This window comes from Corvus brachyrhynchos, unplaced genomic scaffold, assembly GCF_000691975.1.
Source record: "Corvus brachyrhynchos isolate BGI_N302 unplaced genomic scaffold, ASM69197v1 scaffold18, whole genome shotgun sequence".
Taxonomy (NCBI): Eukaryota; Metazoa; Chordata; class Aves; order Passeriformes; family Corvidae; genus Corvus; species Corvus brachyrhynchos.
The window spans coordinates 4,010,330-4,024,732 of NW_008246064.1; the positions used below are offsets into that span (position 1 = coordinate 4,010,330).

General features: G+C 37.4%; 1 protein-coding gene across 1 annotated transcript in view; it reads right to left on the reverse strand.

The window, feature by feature from the left end:
- Positions 1-13,600, reverse strand: part of WDR48 (WD repeat domain 48) — a 19,224-nt gene extending 5,624 nt beyond the window's left edge. Inside the window, exons 1-14 of the mRNA XM_017746762.1 lie at positions 13,448-13,600; positions 13,055-13,133; positions 12,690-12,772; positions 12,442-12,571; positions 8,817-8,905; positions 7,842-7,943; positions 7,262-7,486; positions 5,832-5,906; positions 5,391-5,493; positions 4,992-5,089; positions 3,276-3,383; positions 2,794-2,890; positions 2,194-2,289; positions 26-131 (exon numbers count right to left, since the gene is read on the reverse strand). Coding sequence (XP_017602251.1) covers positions 26-131; positions 2,194-2,289; positions 2,794-2,890; positions 3,276-3,383; positions 4,992-5,089; positions 5,391-5,493; positions 5,832-5,906; positions 7,262-7,486; positions 7,842-7,943; positions 8,817-8,905; positions 12,442-12,571; positions 12,690-12,772; positions 13,055-13,112 — 1,370 coding nt within the window. The 5' untranslated portion in view covers positions 13,113-13,133; positions 13,448-13,600. The remainder of the gene's footprint in view (positions 1-25; positions 132-2,193; positions 2,290-2,793; positions 2,891-3,275; positions 3,384-4,991; positions 5,090-5,390; positions 5,494-5,831; positions 5,907-7,261; positions 7,487-7,841; positions 7,944-8,816; positions 8,906-12,441; positions 12,572-12,689; positions 12,773-13,054; positions 13,134-13,447) is intronic.
- Positions 13,601-14,403: the final 803 nt, after the last annotated feature.

Consider the following 14,403-nt stretch of genomic DNA (forward strand, 5'->3'; position numbering starts at 1 on the left):
GATTTATGTTTGTCAGTTTTTATACCTGAACAAAGTGCGTCCTCCAGCCTCACCAAAAATAACTGGTGTATGTGGTGGCACTTGGAAGTATCCATTTCCTTTCTGGACTCTGTTCTCCTGCTCCCCATTAACTGTAGGAAAAAAACCCACATAAAACAGCAGTGAGACTGCACTAGGCCTTAAAATTGGGCACACATTCCACCTAGAGCAAATGTATCCAGTAAATTAAGATCATAAGCTTCATAAAAAACAAGAAAAGCCCTATTTCCAAGACAGAGCCGGCATATAAAAAGAAACACTAGAGAGTAACAAGACCAATAAAGGTTTGTGAAAGGCCTATTTCAAAAGCCTTTGAGGAGAACAGAGCTCAGGAGCCCAAAACCCGATGATGAGGTTTTTTCCATTTCTTTTGTCAAACTGAACAATACTAATATTAGAAATCAACTAAGGAGACTCTGCTGAGACAAGACTGTTCTTCCCTCTACAGTTACAGTACAGAACTCTGAAGGGTGTTTGCACTGCTCTTCTACCTGGATTTGCCAGATGTCAAAACAGTGTACCAGGAATGCTCAGACTCAGTGCCTTGAAGCTCCTGGGTTATAAATTCCATTTATTATAGCTAGCTACAGCAGCATGGTCTTCAAACACTGAAGAACCTGATTCCATATCAGGTTGATAGGACAAGATTAAGAAAAATCAGCATTATTTATGCACCTCTTGAACAGTGCAGCTTCTAATCAGTAGGTAGCTTGAAACAATGCAGAAGAATTTGGATGCCTGACTTGCACTTGGGAAAAATCATCTTCATTACACTGTAGCATCTCATTACTGTATTTGAAGAGATGTTGAATTCAAGCAACATTAAGAAATTTAAATGGCACAGACTCATGAGATGAATGGTTCCTCAGCTTTCTAACCAGAAACACATGCAGTCAAAGAAAGGTCAGAAATTGTAATAAGCAAAGAAACCAAAACCAAAAATCTATATTGGAACGGGTAAACATGATACTGAAGTTACAGCAAGTGAAAAATCCTATTGTTTGAAAGATTTCTTCATAACAGTTCTCTGAACAATTGAGAGGAACAACAGTGCACATATTTCGTGTTTACTTAAATTTGTACCTCTACAAAAACACCAGTGTCCAACACGTACACTTCAGCTTCCTAAGTCACTGCTCAGTGCCAGTTCCCTAAATTTTTTTTCTTTTGGAAGGGCAATTAAAACTGTTTCTGTTGTGAGTACTCCAAACATTCCACTGATCCACAACTCTACACAGGAATAAGCAGTGCAGCATCAATAATCCAACACCACAAAAGCCTGTGGGTGACACTTCTCATACCTTGTCTGGCTCTAAGCTGCAAACTTAGTCTGAGAATCAGCAGCTGAATCCAGAAGAGTCTGCCAAGTGCTCTAACCCTCCATGGGGACCAGTTTTGAAAGAAGCAAGCATCTAATTCTTGGCACAGTCTCATCACAAGTCAGCAAGATATGCTGAACATACAGTTTTCTTAATTGCATCATCTATCTATAGAAAGTAATTTCTTAATCACCAAATATGAGACTTTTCAGTCAACTCTGACCTGGGTTGAATGGATTTCCAGCTCAGGAGTTACAGTCTCTTATTTTGCCAAATTCAGCCACTTTCCTACATTTCACATGGCTGTGGTTTTCATCCAATGCCTGATCAGACTCAGCATTCTTACCTAAAAAGGCATTCTAAGGTGTTTTCTACAGAGCTACTCAATGTATTGTTACATAGAATGTATTTTTTACAATAAAGCTTTTGTTTTATTTTGTTCACAATACCTAGAAGAAAACTGGAATTATGTCAAGAGAATACTTCCTAATGTTAGATAATAGAATTATTGTTCTTTACTGTCATTATCTAGAGTTTCTTTTCCAACTCAAGCTTCAGTTTGCCAGTAACTGTTTTTCATCAAGTTTTTGTAACTTCAGAATCATTTATTCACCCACTTTTTTTACCGACAGACTTAAGATTTTTGCTGATATTTTCAGAAGTACAACACACTTTCGGGTGTAAAGCAAATTTAGAAGTGCTAAAAAATGTTATGTCTATAATGCATAGACAGATAGGTGTAAGACAGCAAATCATGTTATCTATTTAAGAAACAGATATATAAACAAACAATGTGTGGACAAATACTAAAAAAGGAAAATATTGAAGTATTAACCATGGTTTATCTCATTTTCTTCTTCATCCACTGGATTGATGTGTGTTCTAGGCCAATACTCCAGAAGTGCTTGCAGCAGAAGCCCTCCAAGGTTTACTGTCAAGACATAGTGAGGCAGAACTTCAGTTACACAAAAAACATGGGCAACAAAATAATCTCCATTTGATCCACAGCTGAAAATTCCCCAAGAGTCTGAGCAGTTCTGTTCCCAAAGCAAACTATTTATGGGCACAGAAATCTGCTTGTCACAAGCTGAGAGCTGCATGTTACAGTCTTTCAGGAAAAGCTGATTTTAGAATCCCTGCTGTTGGATCACTCACGTGCTTTAACAGTCTTTACAATACGTTATAATTACTTTTTCCCTTTTGCTCCTTGAAGGTTTAAAACAAAATTAAATGTAAAACCTGAACATGAGTGTTTCAGGAAAAAAGGGAATATTGTCTTTGGAGAATTTGCTACAGAATTTAGTATTAAGAAAATAAGCCCCAAAATCCAACCAGATACTGACATACATGGCACTGGAATGCTTCAAAACATATATACTGGAATTTATTCTGCTTTTTTTGTTAAAATAAAACACTGATATTAGTTAAAACTTACATTTTGGATCAGAACCATCTGGACTGCTAAATCCAGCATCCTTTGCTGAAACCCAGGCTGCAAAGCAGTCACTTTCATCCAAAGTAATTGTCAACATCTGTTGGCAAAAGACCACGAGGAATTAATAGTTGTTTTGGATTAAACAAATCTATAAATTTCTAATTTTTTCCATACTTATCTGGGAATACAAACTAAAGAATTTCTAAATGCATGACAGCACATTTTGTTTACCAAACTGTATTAATTCATAATTGGAATTGGTGGACTATACCACAAGCAAAAAATTAATTAAAAAAATCTGTTATTCAGATTATTACGAACAGAGGTAAAATTTGCTGGTTTACTTAAAAACAAATTTAACCCATCAGACAAGCAATGGGTGTTCTTCTAAAGTTAACAAACTAAAACCTTTTTGAACAAACAATATATGAAAAAATATGAAATATGACATTACAACAACAGATTTAGGAGTGGTATCTCACCCCGGTTTTCAAGTCCACTGAGAACCAGTTTGGCACATAGACCATTTTAAATCTCTTCTTAATTTCTTCTTCAAAATCTACTTTCCCAAGGTCTTCAACTTTACATGCCTGTACACCAGAAGAAATGTACAAGTACTGAGTCATATCAACACCTCAAGTCTTTTACTTGATTTTCATATACACTTGGAATGATTGTGACTTATGATCCCTCCCTGAGCACTGCAGTCCAAAACTATACAAGTCAAAGGTTAAATCTTTCTCAAAAAATTGAACTATAGTTTATATGGTAAGCAATTTTTTTTTTTCTTTTTTTATCTCTGAAGTAGTGGCATCAAGCCAGCAGAGAGGTTTGGAAATATTACTTCAGATTACTAGAAAATATTTTCCCTATCACTGAGTAGACTGCTGTCTTCTAATACCCTCTGTCATTCCTCTCCCCATCAGTAGCAATATTTCAGTACCCTCCATCAAACACCAGTATTTGCTGCACATCAAGCAACAAATTCAGCTCAACTACTGCAATGGGAACAGCTGTGAGTGAATTTCTGTGCAGATGCTTAATTTCTGTTTTATTTCGTATAAAAATGTCAGTAAAATTTTTAATAAAATGTTCATATTTTATTTTAAGTGCTCCTAAAGTAATTCTGTTAACATCCAAATTATTATAATCCACTTGCCAAGTCATCCTGAAACACTTGTTTTAAGCAAACACTAAGGATTGCAACCTTGGAATTTATTCCCTCAAAATCCAGGAAAAGTTACAGGAAGCAAAGACTGAAGGGTGCAGCTACAGGTAGGAAAATCTCCCTCTTTTCTTCCAGCATCCTCAATAAAGAGTCTCAGCTTCTGAGTGCAAGGATCCTACATGGAAGGCAACACTCTGAACTGGCCAATAATCCCATCTCTACAGTGATTATGTATTTAAACACATTAAGTGACCTTTCTCACAGCCTTACTTAGAAAAAAAAACCTGAATGAAAGTAAAAATTAACATCAGCATTTGACTTTGGTCCTGAGATCTAACACTGCGCACTTACATACACACTAAAATAAAGAAAAGCTATTAACTTTTCCAAAAAAATAATCTAGATAATTTTTAGTATAAATCTATATCCTCCAACCTAATTTGTTTTCTGCTTCAGTCAACAACTCAGTAAGTTGCCTGAGCATGCTTTACCTCCTTATTGATCTTGGCTGGTGCACTGCATAGTTCGAGATGAAGAAAATATTTAGAATTTAAACAGGCTTTTGCCAGAGACTAAATCCCACTGGTGGGGGTTTTGAGTCCTTCCTTTCTGCAGTCTTTCCCCTCTCCTCTGACCAATCATTAGGTAAAGCACCTTAAAATGTCACACCAAGTCTCCCTAGGCAACACAAGGCAGGAGCCAGGCTTCCTTCTGTTCACCTTCCTGCCATTCCTGCCTTACCAGCTGACACAAGCCCTCTTTGAAACAAACCCCCATCAAAACAGAAACATGTCAATACTGGATCAGATTCAGGTGAATGCAGGTATCAGCCTCATGTCAGGGACAGCTACAAAAAAGCTCAGAAATGCCCCCTCCTTTTTCAAAAGGCAAACTTTCCATGATGTGCTGAGACAGAAAGATGATTGACTTTCTACCAAAGAAATCTCCAACACTAAAAATACATACATTAAAAAAGTGGCACAAAATAATTAATCATCCAACAGTAGAAAATCTGAAATTACATCCTTACCTTCAAGACATCCCAGTATGCCACATTATTATTTGTATCTTTGGTTAATATGTGTCTCTTGTCATTAAGAATGTGGCACTGAATAATACTAGCACCCCCTGGCAAAAAACCAAGAATTAAGGTTAGTACTGTCATTATTTTTTCCTAATATCACATTAGATTAAATTGCATAGCATGACATACGCTGTTCTTTGGTTTCAGTTTTTTTGTGTAAGGCTTGGATGTCACCAAGGTTTAAACACAATGTTAACTGTAACCAACACTGGATAGACAATAAGCACATTGTTCTGCTTGAAATCATAGCATCAAGTTTTTAAAAACCGGAGTCAATCTTAAAGCTCTATCACTTGTCCTAATGATAACAGATTTTACAAGGTCTTCTGAAAAAGAGTTGTTTACCTTTTATAACTTGGTCAGGCTGTGTACACAGGGGTGGTATGGGATTGGTACAATCATTATCATAATCTCCTGATGCTCTAAAATTATGGATTCCTTTCAAAGTCTAAAGAAAGAAGGAAAATAGTAACATTCATAATCAGCTATAAACTCTGCTTTTATCTGTGAGTAACAACTGCCAGTTCATGCTGCTATTCAGATGTTAACAATCCAGTTTCAAGAAAGATAATTTATTCCTAAAAGTACCATAAATAGAGAGCAATGAAAGTAATTCAAAGCTTAATACCTTTTGATCAATTTCAATATTAGTATTTTACGATTTAAAGAAAGCTTACAGATCACAGCACATCCCAGTCAAATTGAAAGCAACAGCCCAAAAGTTCCCAAACCAAGACTGCAAGTTCCATACTCAACTGAACTCACAAACTGAAATATATCACTTACCCATTTATTCACAGAGGATTTAGTTGTTGCAACCCAAAGTGCTGGAGGAGGATCAGCTGATCTATCAAGTTCCATCTAAATAATGAAACAAACTTTTAGTCATGCTTGACTTATTTTCCCTTTGATAATTGTCTTGCAAAGATCTGCTCCCATAATTGAAACTGTCTTAGGAACAGCACTACTTTCAGTTGACTGCAGAAATACAAAGTTTAAAAGATGAAACTTCTGAAAATCTAGAGGAATTATTACAAATATTCAACAAATGAATTGTAGACATGGGTGGTAATAGATGCAATGTGTATTAACACACAGTAGTTAAAGTTGTTTCCAGCATGATGCAATCTTGTCTAATGGACAGTTTGGTAAGTACAGTATTTTCTCAGTTACTTTGTATTCAGACAATTCATATGGTTAAAATGAGAATGTGAGAAGTTCTGTACTAATAGAAAAAATAGCAGAGCTTTATATACTTGGGTCTGCCATTACATTTCTCAGATTAATGAATCACTGTAGCCAAGATTAGAGGCCCCTTCTGACCTCTGTACAGCTGACCAGTGCTTTCATTTTCCATTTTGAACTGAAATTTCTCATATTCTGACTTTTCCATAACTAAATTAACATATACAGGATTTTTTCTTAACACACTAAGCTAGAGTTCACTCACAAGGAAGCCAGGCTGTTTATATCTATTGGTATTGGTTTCAATTGAACACTCCTTATAAACCTGCAGGTTCCAAAGGTCATGTCACTAAAGTTACAGACAGCAAAAAAATTCAAAAAACAGTCTCTTTGAAAGATTCAGACTTGTGCAGGCAAACATCATGTTTAGGCATTCAAAAAACCTACAACCAACTTTACTCCTGGTTCCCATGAGTATGTAACAGATCCTAACACAGTCCTGTGCACATATGCTGCTGCTAAGAAAAACCAATTTTTGTACAAAACCATGGCAATGCCAGCTCAGGCTTCTTAAAACTATACTAAAGCCTGGCAAACCCAACTTCTCATGTCTGAAGCATATTTAATTTCAGTAATATTTGAATTTGCATATTTTAAGTAGCTGCCAAGTATCCATCTTCTGCAGACAATTCAACTTTAGGTGTAATTTAGGAGACGAAGCCAATCTGCTGAAGATGTGGTATAATAAACACTTGTTAGCCAATGTGAATTCTTTAATCAATGTATACCTCAAGCCACTGTTTCATGAGACAACATACAAATACCCTTTTATACTGTGAGGATGACAGAACATTGGCACAGGATGCCCAGCAAGGTTGTGAATTCTCCATTCTTGGAGATACTCAAAAGCCATCTTGATGTGGTTCCAGGCAACTGGCTCTTGAGCAGGGGAGAGGGAGTGGACCAGATGAGCTTCAGACATCACTTCTAACCCCAAACACTCTGCAATTCTCTGAATTAAACTCAATTACCTTAAGAACTGGTGCCTTTTCTTCACAGATCAGCACACGGATATCAGGATTTCGTAGATCTGTACAATAAATCTTCCTGTCTCTTCCTCCTGAATAAACATGAGTGAAGGCTTCATTGACCTGCAGAGCCCAAACACCTTCATCATGGACTCGGTATGTGGCTATGCATCTCTGCTGCCCAAGGGACCACAGGCGAATAGTCCCGTCAGAGCTGCCTGAAAGACACTGAGCAACAACGAGCACACTTCAATTAAGCAGGTATTTAAGTCTTTGAAAATATTTTTTCCCCATAAAAAGCTTTTATAATTCATATGGTTATATTTTTCCATTAAGATGGTGCTAAACAGGTAACAACTCTAGTCACAATTTCCAGTATTTTATGTAAACAACCCACTCCATACCTAGATGAATCTGTAATAAAAACAACTTTCACCCATCCAGCCTCACTGCCTTAACCACTAAATATCTGTAATACTTGTTAAGCTACCTTCTGTAACCTATGACATTAAATTACATTGATATGGACTAATGATGTTTCTGCTCTCTGTAAAATGCCTTAGTCTCAGGTTAAAGCACATACCTGGGTGCCATCTCTGTTCAACAACAAAGCTTTGACATTGTCCGTGTGCCCTTTGAGTTTCATTAGTTTTGCACAAGTCCTTGGATCCCACACTCTTAGAACCTATGGAAATAGACATTGGATAACTGGCATTAACACCATTCTTCCCACCAATGTGTTACCCCTGCAGTAATTAAGCCTTTCCAAATGAATCAACCCTTATTTTGAACACATGGACATCCATCACAGAAAATATATGTCAGAACAAGACAGACACAACTATATCTTATGCAGCTCTAATAATCAGATTCTCTTGATTTTAATTTAATTTGTTCTGGTTTCTTCTGTCTAAAAGAAATTAAAGAATGGAAGTGACTGGAAACAGGACAGTGTTTCCAGATGCAGGCAAAAAAAAGCAATTCTGAGAATCCTCTAATATGCTTCACTGGTGTATCCTACTTTCATTTTTATATTGTCTTGGAAATAAAATTCTCTCAAGGTTAGATTAGGTAAAAGAAAACAACACAGAGACTTAAGCCTGTTTCACCTTCCTTTACAACAAGGAGCAAGGGCTGTCTTTTGGGAACACTTGAGCTTCATTAGCTCACTTCATTTCCCACTTCCTGCAGGGATCTCACAAATTGCTGGCACCTTCTCTCCTACCTGCAGCAACTGCTTCAGTCTTGATAATCATCTGAGTCATGTGCCCTCAAAAATCAGAGCTCTTGTGGGGAAATGTAACAATCTCTGACAAAGAGGGTTACACAAGATGATCTGATTGTCTCCCCTATGCATTAAAGCTCTATGGATACATCACATCTTCAGCCTGAGGCAGGATTTGTATCCTACACTTGGCACTCCCACTTAAGAGAAGCGTCTGCTCTCAGTACTGAAAACACAAAAGCTGCTACAGACATGACATTGAAAATGAATCAAATTGTCTCTTTGTACTGAAATCAAACTGAAGTGAAATGAACCTTACCGAATTTTGCTTACCTTTTCGGTGGACCCTGATACAATAACTGTTCCCATTTGATTCATTGCAAGGCTGTAGATTGAGTCTTTGTTCCCACTCAGGGAAGAAGCTATTTCAAAATAAAATTCACATTTTCAATTTTAACGCTGTCATTTGAAAAACATACTTATTCACTCAAAATGGGTATTTTAATACCCTTTGACCCATGAAAATAGTGCTTCTCTGCCCTGTATCTAGAGCTGCTTTAAGAAAGACAATGTCAGACTAATGCTAGAAAAACCCCATTCCAATTCTTCATCTACTACTGCATAAAAACAAAATAACCCCTCAGATTTATGGTCATTACTATCTTGGCACCCTTTTGGCACCACAGTTCTGTGCCAGGGCCATCAAGCTACTCTTGGTCAACTATTTTATTGGAGTATGACACTTTGTGAGCTTGTAATACACAGCATTTGGATTTAAAGGCAGAGATTTTTTTCCAAGCCAAGTATCAGTAAAATTCTACATTTTGTATTAAAGGCTCCTCTCCTAGTTCAGCAGAGATGCAGAGAAGTTACACTGCAGCACTGAAATGTGGTGAGTATGGATGCTACCTCTGCATTTATGAAAACCATATGGCATCTCCTTAGCATCACACCTACCATCAGAGCTGAGGAATTCTACACCATCCAGCCTAACCCACTTTTGGAGATTAAAGTACCAGTCCCTCAACTGGGAAAAGCACAGACACAGCAAATGAAAATCATCTATTTAGAGAGCACAATCAGGCATTTCATCAAGCCTCAAATCCACACCATCAGTATGCCAAGAAGGCTAAGAATAGCAACAAACTGCATGGCCAGCAAAAACGTGAAACTTCACACAATGATTTATTTATATGATGGAGCTGAGTTTCCAACACAGGCTTTGTAACCTAATATCATAATGTAGTATCACATTTTGTCACAGCAGAAGAACCTGTGTCAGGGGAGGTTTAGGCTGGATATTATGAAGAATTTTTTTCCCCAGAAGGTGGTTGGGTACTGAAAAGGCTCCCCAGGGAACAGTCACTGCCCCAAGGCTGCCAGTGCCCCAGGAGCGTTTGGACAACGCTCACAGGCATAGGGTGGGATTTCTGGGATTGTCCCATGCAGGGTCAGGAATTGAACTCAGAGATCCTTGAGGGTCCCTTACAATTCAGGATAATCTATGACTATGAAGAACGATGCAGCTTTACTTCAGGGTCCTCTTAGCCACTGGTTATAGCATCCAAATGCAAACTGTCAAATGAAATCTATTATTTGGAGCTAAAATAAAGTGAGTCTTCCACTGTCCCCAGAGAACAGCTAAAAGCAAAACACAGAACTGAAAACTCTTGAAGGTTAGCACACTGTTCAACAATCATAATAAATTAGGAAAGGACAATATACAGAGTTATCAAAAGCTGGATAGCAGGAATAGGAAAATCTCAAAGGTACAGAAGCAAAATTTATGCCAGAACAAAAGCAAAGCTCAACTCCATCCTCTTCTGGAAGGGACTACCTCTCAAAAGCTAAATCTCTCCACTTAATTTGAATTATAGCTCTGCTGACTGAGACACTCTTTAAAAATGGGCTTCCCTCTTAATGCTGGCTTGTGTACACTGCTTCCAGGTAATCAGATAGGAAACTAATGCACAAGAACAATTTTCATTTGTAATCTGAAAAAATCCATACTGCTTGAAAGGACTCAGGAAAACAGGTTCTGTGAGGACATACACCGTGTTCTTTCCAACAGAAACACTATTACTGGGGAGCACTAAAATGAAAGAAAAAACACCTCTGCTTCCTCTTCCTGCCCCTTATGAAATATTTGTGTTCCTACCCTAGAAATGCAAATTTCTCCCCATCACCTTAGAGGTAACATCTCCACTCCCATTTGATCTTGGGTTCAAAACAAGCATCAGCTCCTCAGTACTCCCCATCTCCCATTTCTGATTCACTTGAATAATTTAGGCTCTGTATCACTGTTACAGCGTACAATAAATGTTTTTATGTTTTTTTATTATCCCACTACTGAGTTTTCCTGTGAGCTCACAAATAAGTTCTTCCTTCAAAAACTCTTTGTTCAAGTAGAAGACAGCAAAGCTGACAGTTATCAGCAAAGTTTGGCTATAAAATAATTCTACTTTCAGTGAAAATAAGAAAGAAATAGAAGGATTTTATACTTCTGGGAAAGATAAGGTAAATCACTTTAGTCATGTGCCATCCCAATACCATTCTGCAGTGCAACACAGCTCACTAAAGCCATCTCTCTTCCAACAGCTACTCAGACATGTCAGCACAAGGCTATACTTGAATTAAAAAGTTCTTCAGACAACAAATGCAAAACTGACAGTTCTGCCCAGCAGATGCACCTTTGGTTTTAGAAGCTACCAAATCTTTAATCACACCTTTCAAAATCAGCCCAACACAGTAAATAAAAAAAGCCACACCAACACAACTACATGCCTGCCTCTTATTTATAGAATCACATATTCTTGAAATGTCTTAGGAATATGTTGTGCCAATTCCAAATTTTAGTTTTGCAGATTTTCCTTGAGTCATTCCTAACCTATGACTGATGAAGCAACTAGTCTTATTTAAAAAATTAAGATGTGGTAGTGTGCAAGATAGTTCTGCTCTTTCCCAATGCATATGAGAATCTGCTATTGTTTAAACACCTACCAAAGTGTAAAATGAAAGAGGTCTGTCACTGTAAACACAATTTTTCCAACCTACCTGACCAAGCAGCAAAGTACACTGTGGTCACACTAGACCCTCTTTTTCAAAAAAAAAAAATACTGTAAAATAGCAAATACAAACCAGGATGCCATGACCCAGATCTATGCTATTCACTCAAATCCAACTGAACCTCACAGCTAGCAACACTTCCCAGAAGAGAAACTTAACCAGCTCTACCCTGACCATTCTGAAAAAGGCAGTGTTGGAATTGCTGTATAAAGAAAGATCTCACAATTTATGTAATGCCGTTCTGGGAGAGAGAAGGAGGAGAGGTGACTTTCTAAAAGATGATGGTGACATTGAGAATTAACCCTGATGAGGAGAATCTACAGTTTGCCCTTGCCTTTTAATCTCCAGTGAGTTAAATCTCACCAGTATGTCATCCTTGTATCTAGTCAGTGCTTTGTGTTACTCTGTATGGTTTTTAGTCCAGTTTATATAGAAACTATTCTTCTGACAGATTGGATAAATGTATCAAGGAGCTGTACTGCCTGTTTTTTCAGCATCTACACAAGCAAAAAGAAATCCCAAATTATAATACATAGAAAAATATAGGAGCAAATAAGCTAAGGAACATTCATATAAAAGGTTGGTTGAGAAGCTAAAGGCTTCTCAAGTTAAAGCTCTATCAAGTTGCAGAGAAACCAGCATGTCACAGTTCAGGATAAACAGTTCAAAGAGACTTGTCCTCCATTCTAAATGCCATGACTGTTGGCTGCTCTAGATTTCCAGCTATTACATAACACAACAAATGGACTGATTGCATACAAAACCCACCTTCAAATTTCTTGCCCATTTTTTATGTACAGATAGAAACAGCACCCACAGTTTTAAATTCATCTCACAGATCGCCCTACTCAATAAAATGCATTGCATTTGCCTCCCCTGCCCAGGTACCTACTTGTGACAGTGTTATTTGAGGCAGTCAGTGCTGTGAGAGTATTTACATCCCAGAGGAATATCTGTCTGTCCAGCCCAGCAGATGCTACCAGCTCCTTATCTTTTGCATATGCTAAGGCTTTCACATAGTCCTACGATAAAATGAAAGTAACAATATGAATCAACAATGTTATCCTTTTGAAGTCTACATCTCAATAATTGTAAGAATGGCAGTGATCACACACAGTATTTACAGATAATATTTTTCACCTTATGCGTCCTTAGTGTTGACATGCAAAATCCCTTATGTGCATTCCACACTTTAACAGTAGTATCTGAAGAAGCAGATATCACTAAATTGGAAAGAATAAAGACTAAATTTTAATGGCTTATATATTACTTTAGGGCATATTCGTAACTACTCTAATTTGTTTTTCAAAAAGATTAAAACAATCATTTATATACACATTTCAATTTTCATTAAAACAGCTGCTCACATAATTTTAAAAAATTTACAATATACATCACAAATTAATTTTACATGCTAAGAAAAGATGGAAAATAATTAAAGCAGCAGATAATTTACTTGTATACAGTTTCTGAATACTGTAGTTCTGAAACTTTTAAGTACTTACATGTTTTGCCATTGCAGCAGAGCACAATGTCATTTACCCAATCTGTGTGATGTTCCATAGATGCTATATAAGGGTCTTGCTGGAAATTAAGAAAAAAATAAGCTCATCACCAATGGAGAAGATTGTGACTATCAGACCCTGTCATGATATTATCTTCAACCTGCATATGGATCCAAAGTTCCCTAATTGTTTGAAATCACTATTTCAGAACCTTTTTGTGCTAGAACTATACAGTTATGTAAGATACCACAGTATGAGCAATTATCAAAAGGATTGTGTGATCACAGTAATTGGCAGCTGTTAAAAACCATCACATACAGCCCTGGAGGCAGCTTACCAGCAGGATAATTTGGAAAAAGTAGGTTTAGACACAGGAACCCCCTCCTGACTGACCTTGTGCTGATTGACACTCCATATCCTTATGATGGAGTCCCGGCCTGCCGTGAAGAGTCTGTTTAATGCTGGGTCCAGCTGAAGCGCATTTACCCCGTTGCGGTTGTACTTCTCCACTTCATCTCTAATCACATAGGAGACCTAAAACACATTTGCACAAATCCAATTATGGTATTAAGATACTGACCTGGTCATAAAACCTGAACATCTAATTTCATCTTTGTGAGGTTCTTGAGTAAAAAAATATGAAGAGTTTTACAAGCATTGTCTGTCAGTTTGAGAGTTACCAGCACCACCAAAGTCATTTGGCCCCAAAAATGGGGAAGAGTCACAGAGAAGACTCAGCAATGATAGAACTGGAGCCCAAAAGAGTGTTTTAATCGTTACAACTTAAGCTAAGTTAGACCCAGAGAATCCTCAGCTCAGTTCCCTGCTGTGTGTGTATATTCTGGGTGATCTCAGACAACACACTGAGTCTGTGTCTCACTTCCCAAGTGGGTTCCACAGTTTCTTTACCTGGGATGCCAGTATTTCCCAGCCTCACAAAGGAGAGGATATGGTCACCATGGCTTACAAAGCACTGAAAGACTGCAGATACAAATTCAAGCTATTTCAGGTGTCACTGTTATTTTTAAACCAATTTTTAAAGAACTACCTACCTACCAAAATAATAAGAAACTCAAACCCTTACTGCTCTTTCAGGTAAATTATTCCATTAGTTTCTTCCCTCCATGTTTGACAGTACTGTGCGTAAAGGTTATTTCATGGATTTGTTCAGAAAAACTAAAAGGAAATTTCAAGAGATCCTGAAAGGCCACAGCAGTCTCCATTATTAGTATTCAGTAAATACAATTCTAAGACACTACAGTTTCTCCAGAGCTACTGCACTCATTTTCCTGATCCCTGCATTTACACAGGGCTTACACACTACTCTGAGGAAAGCCCTCACACTGAAG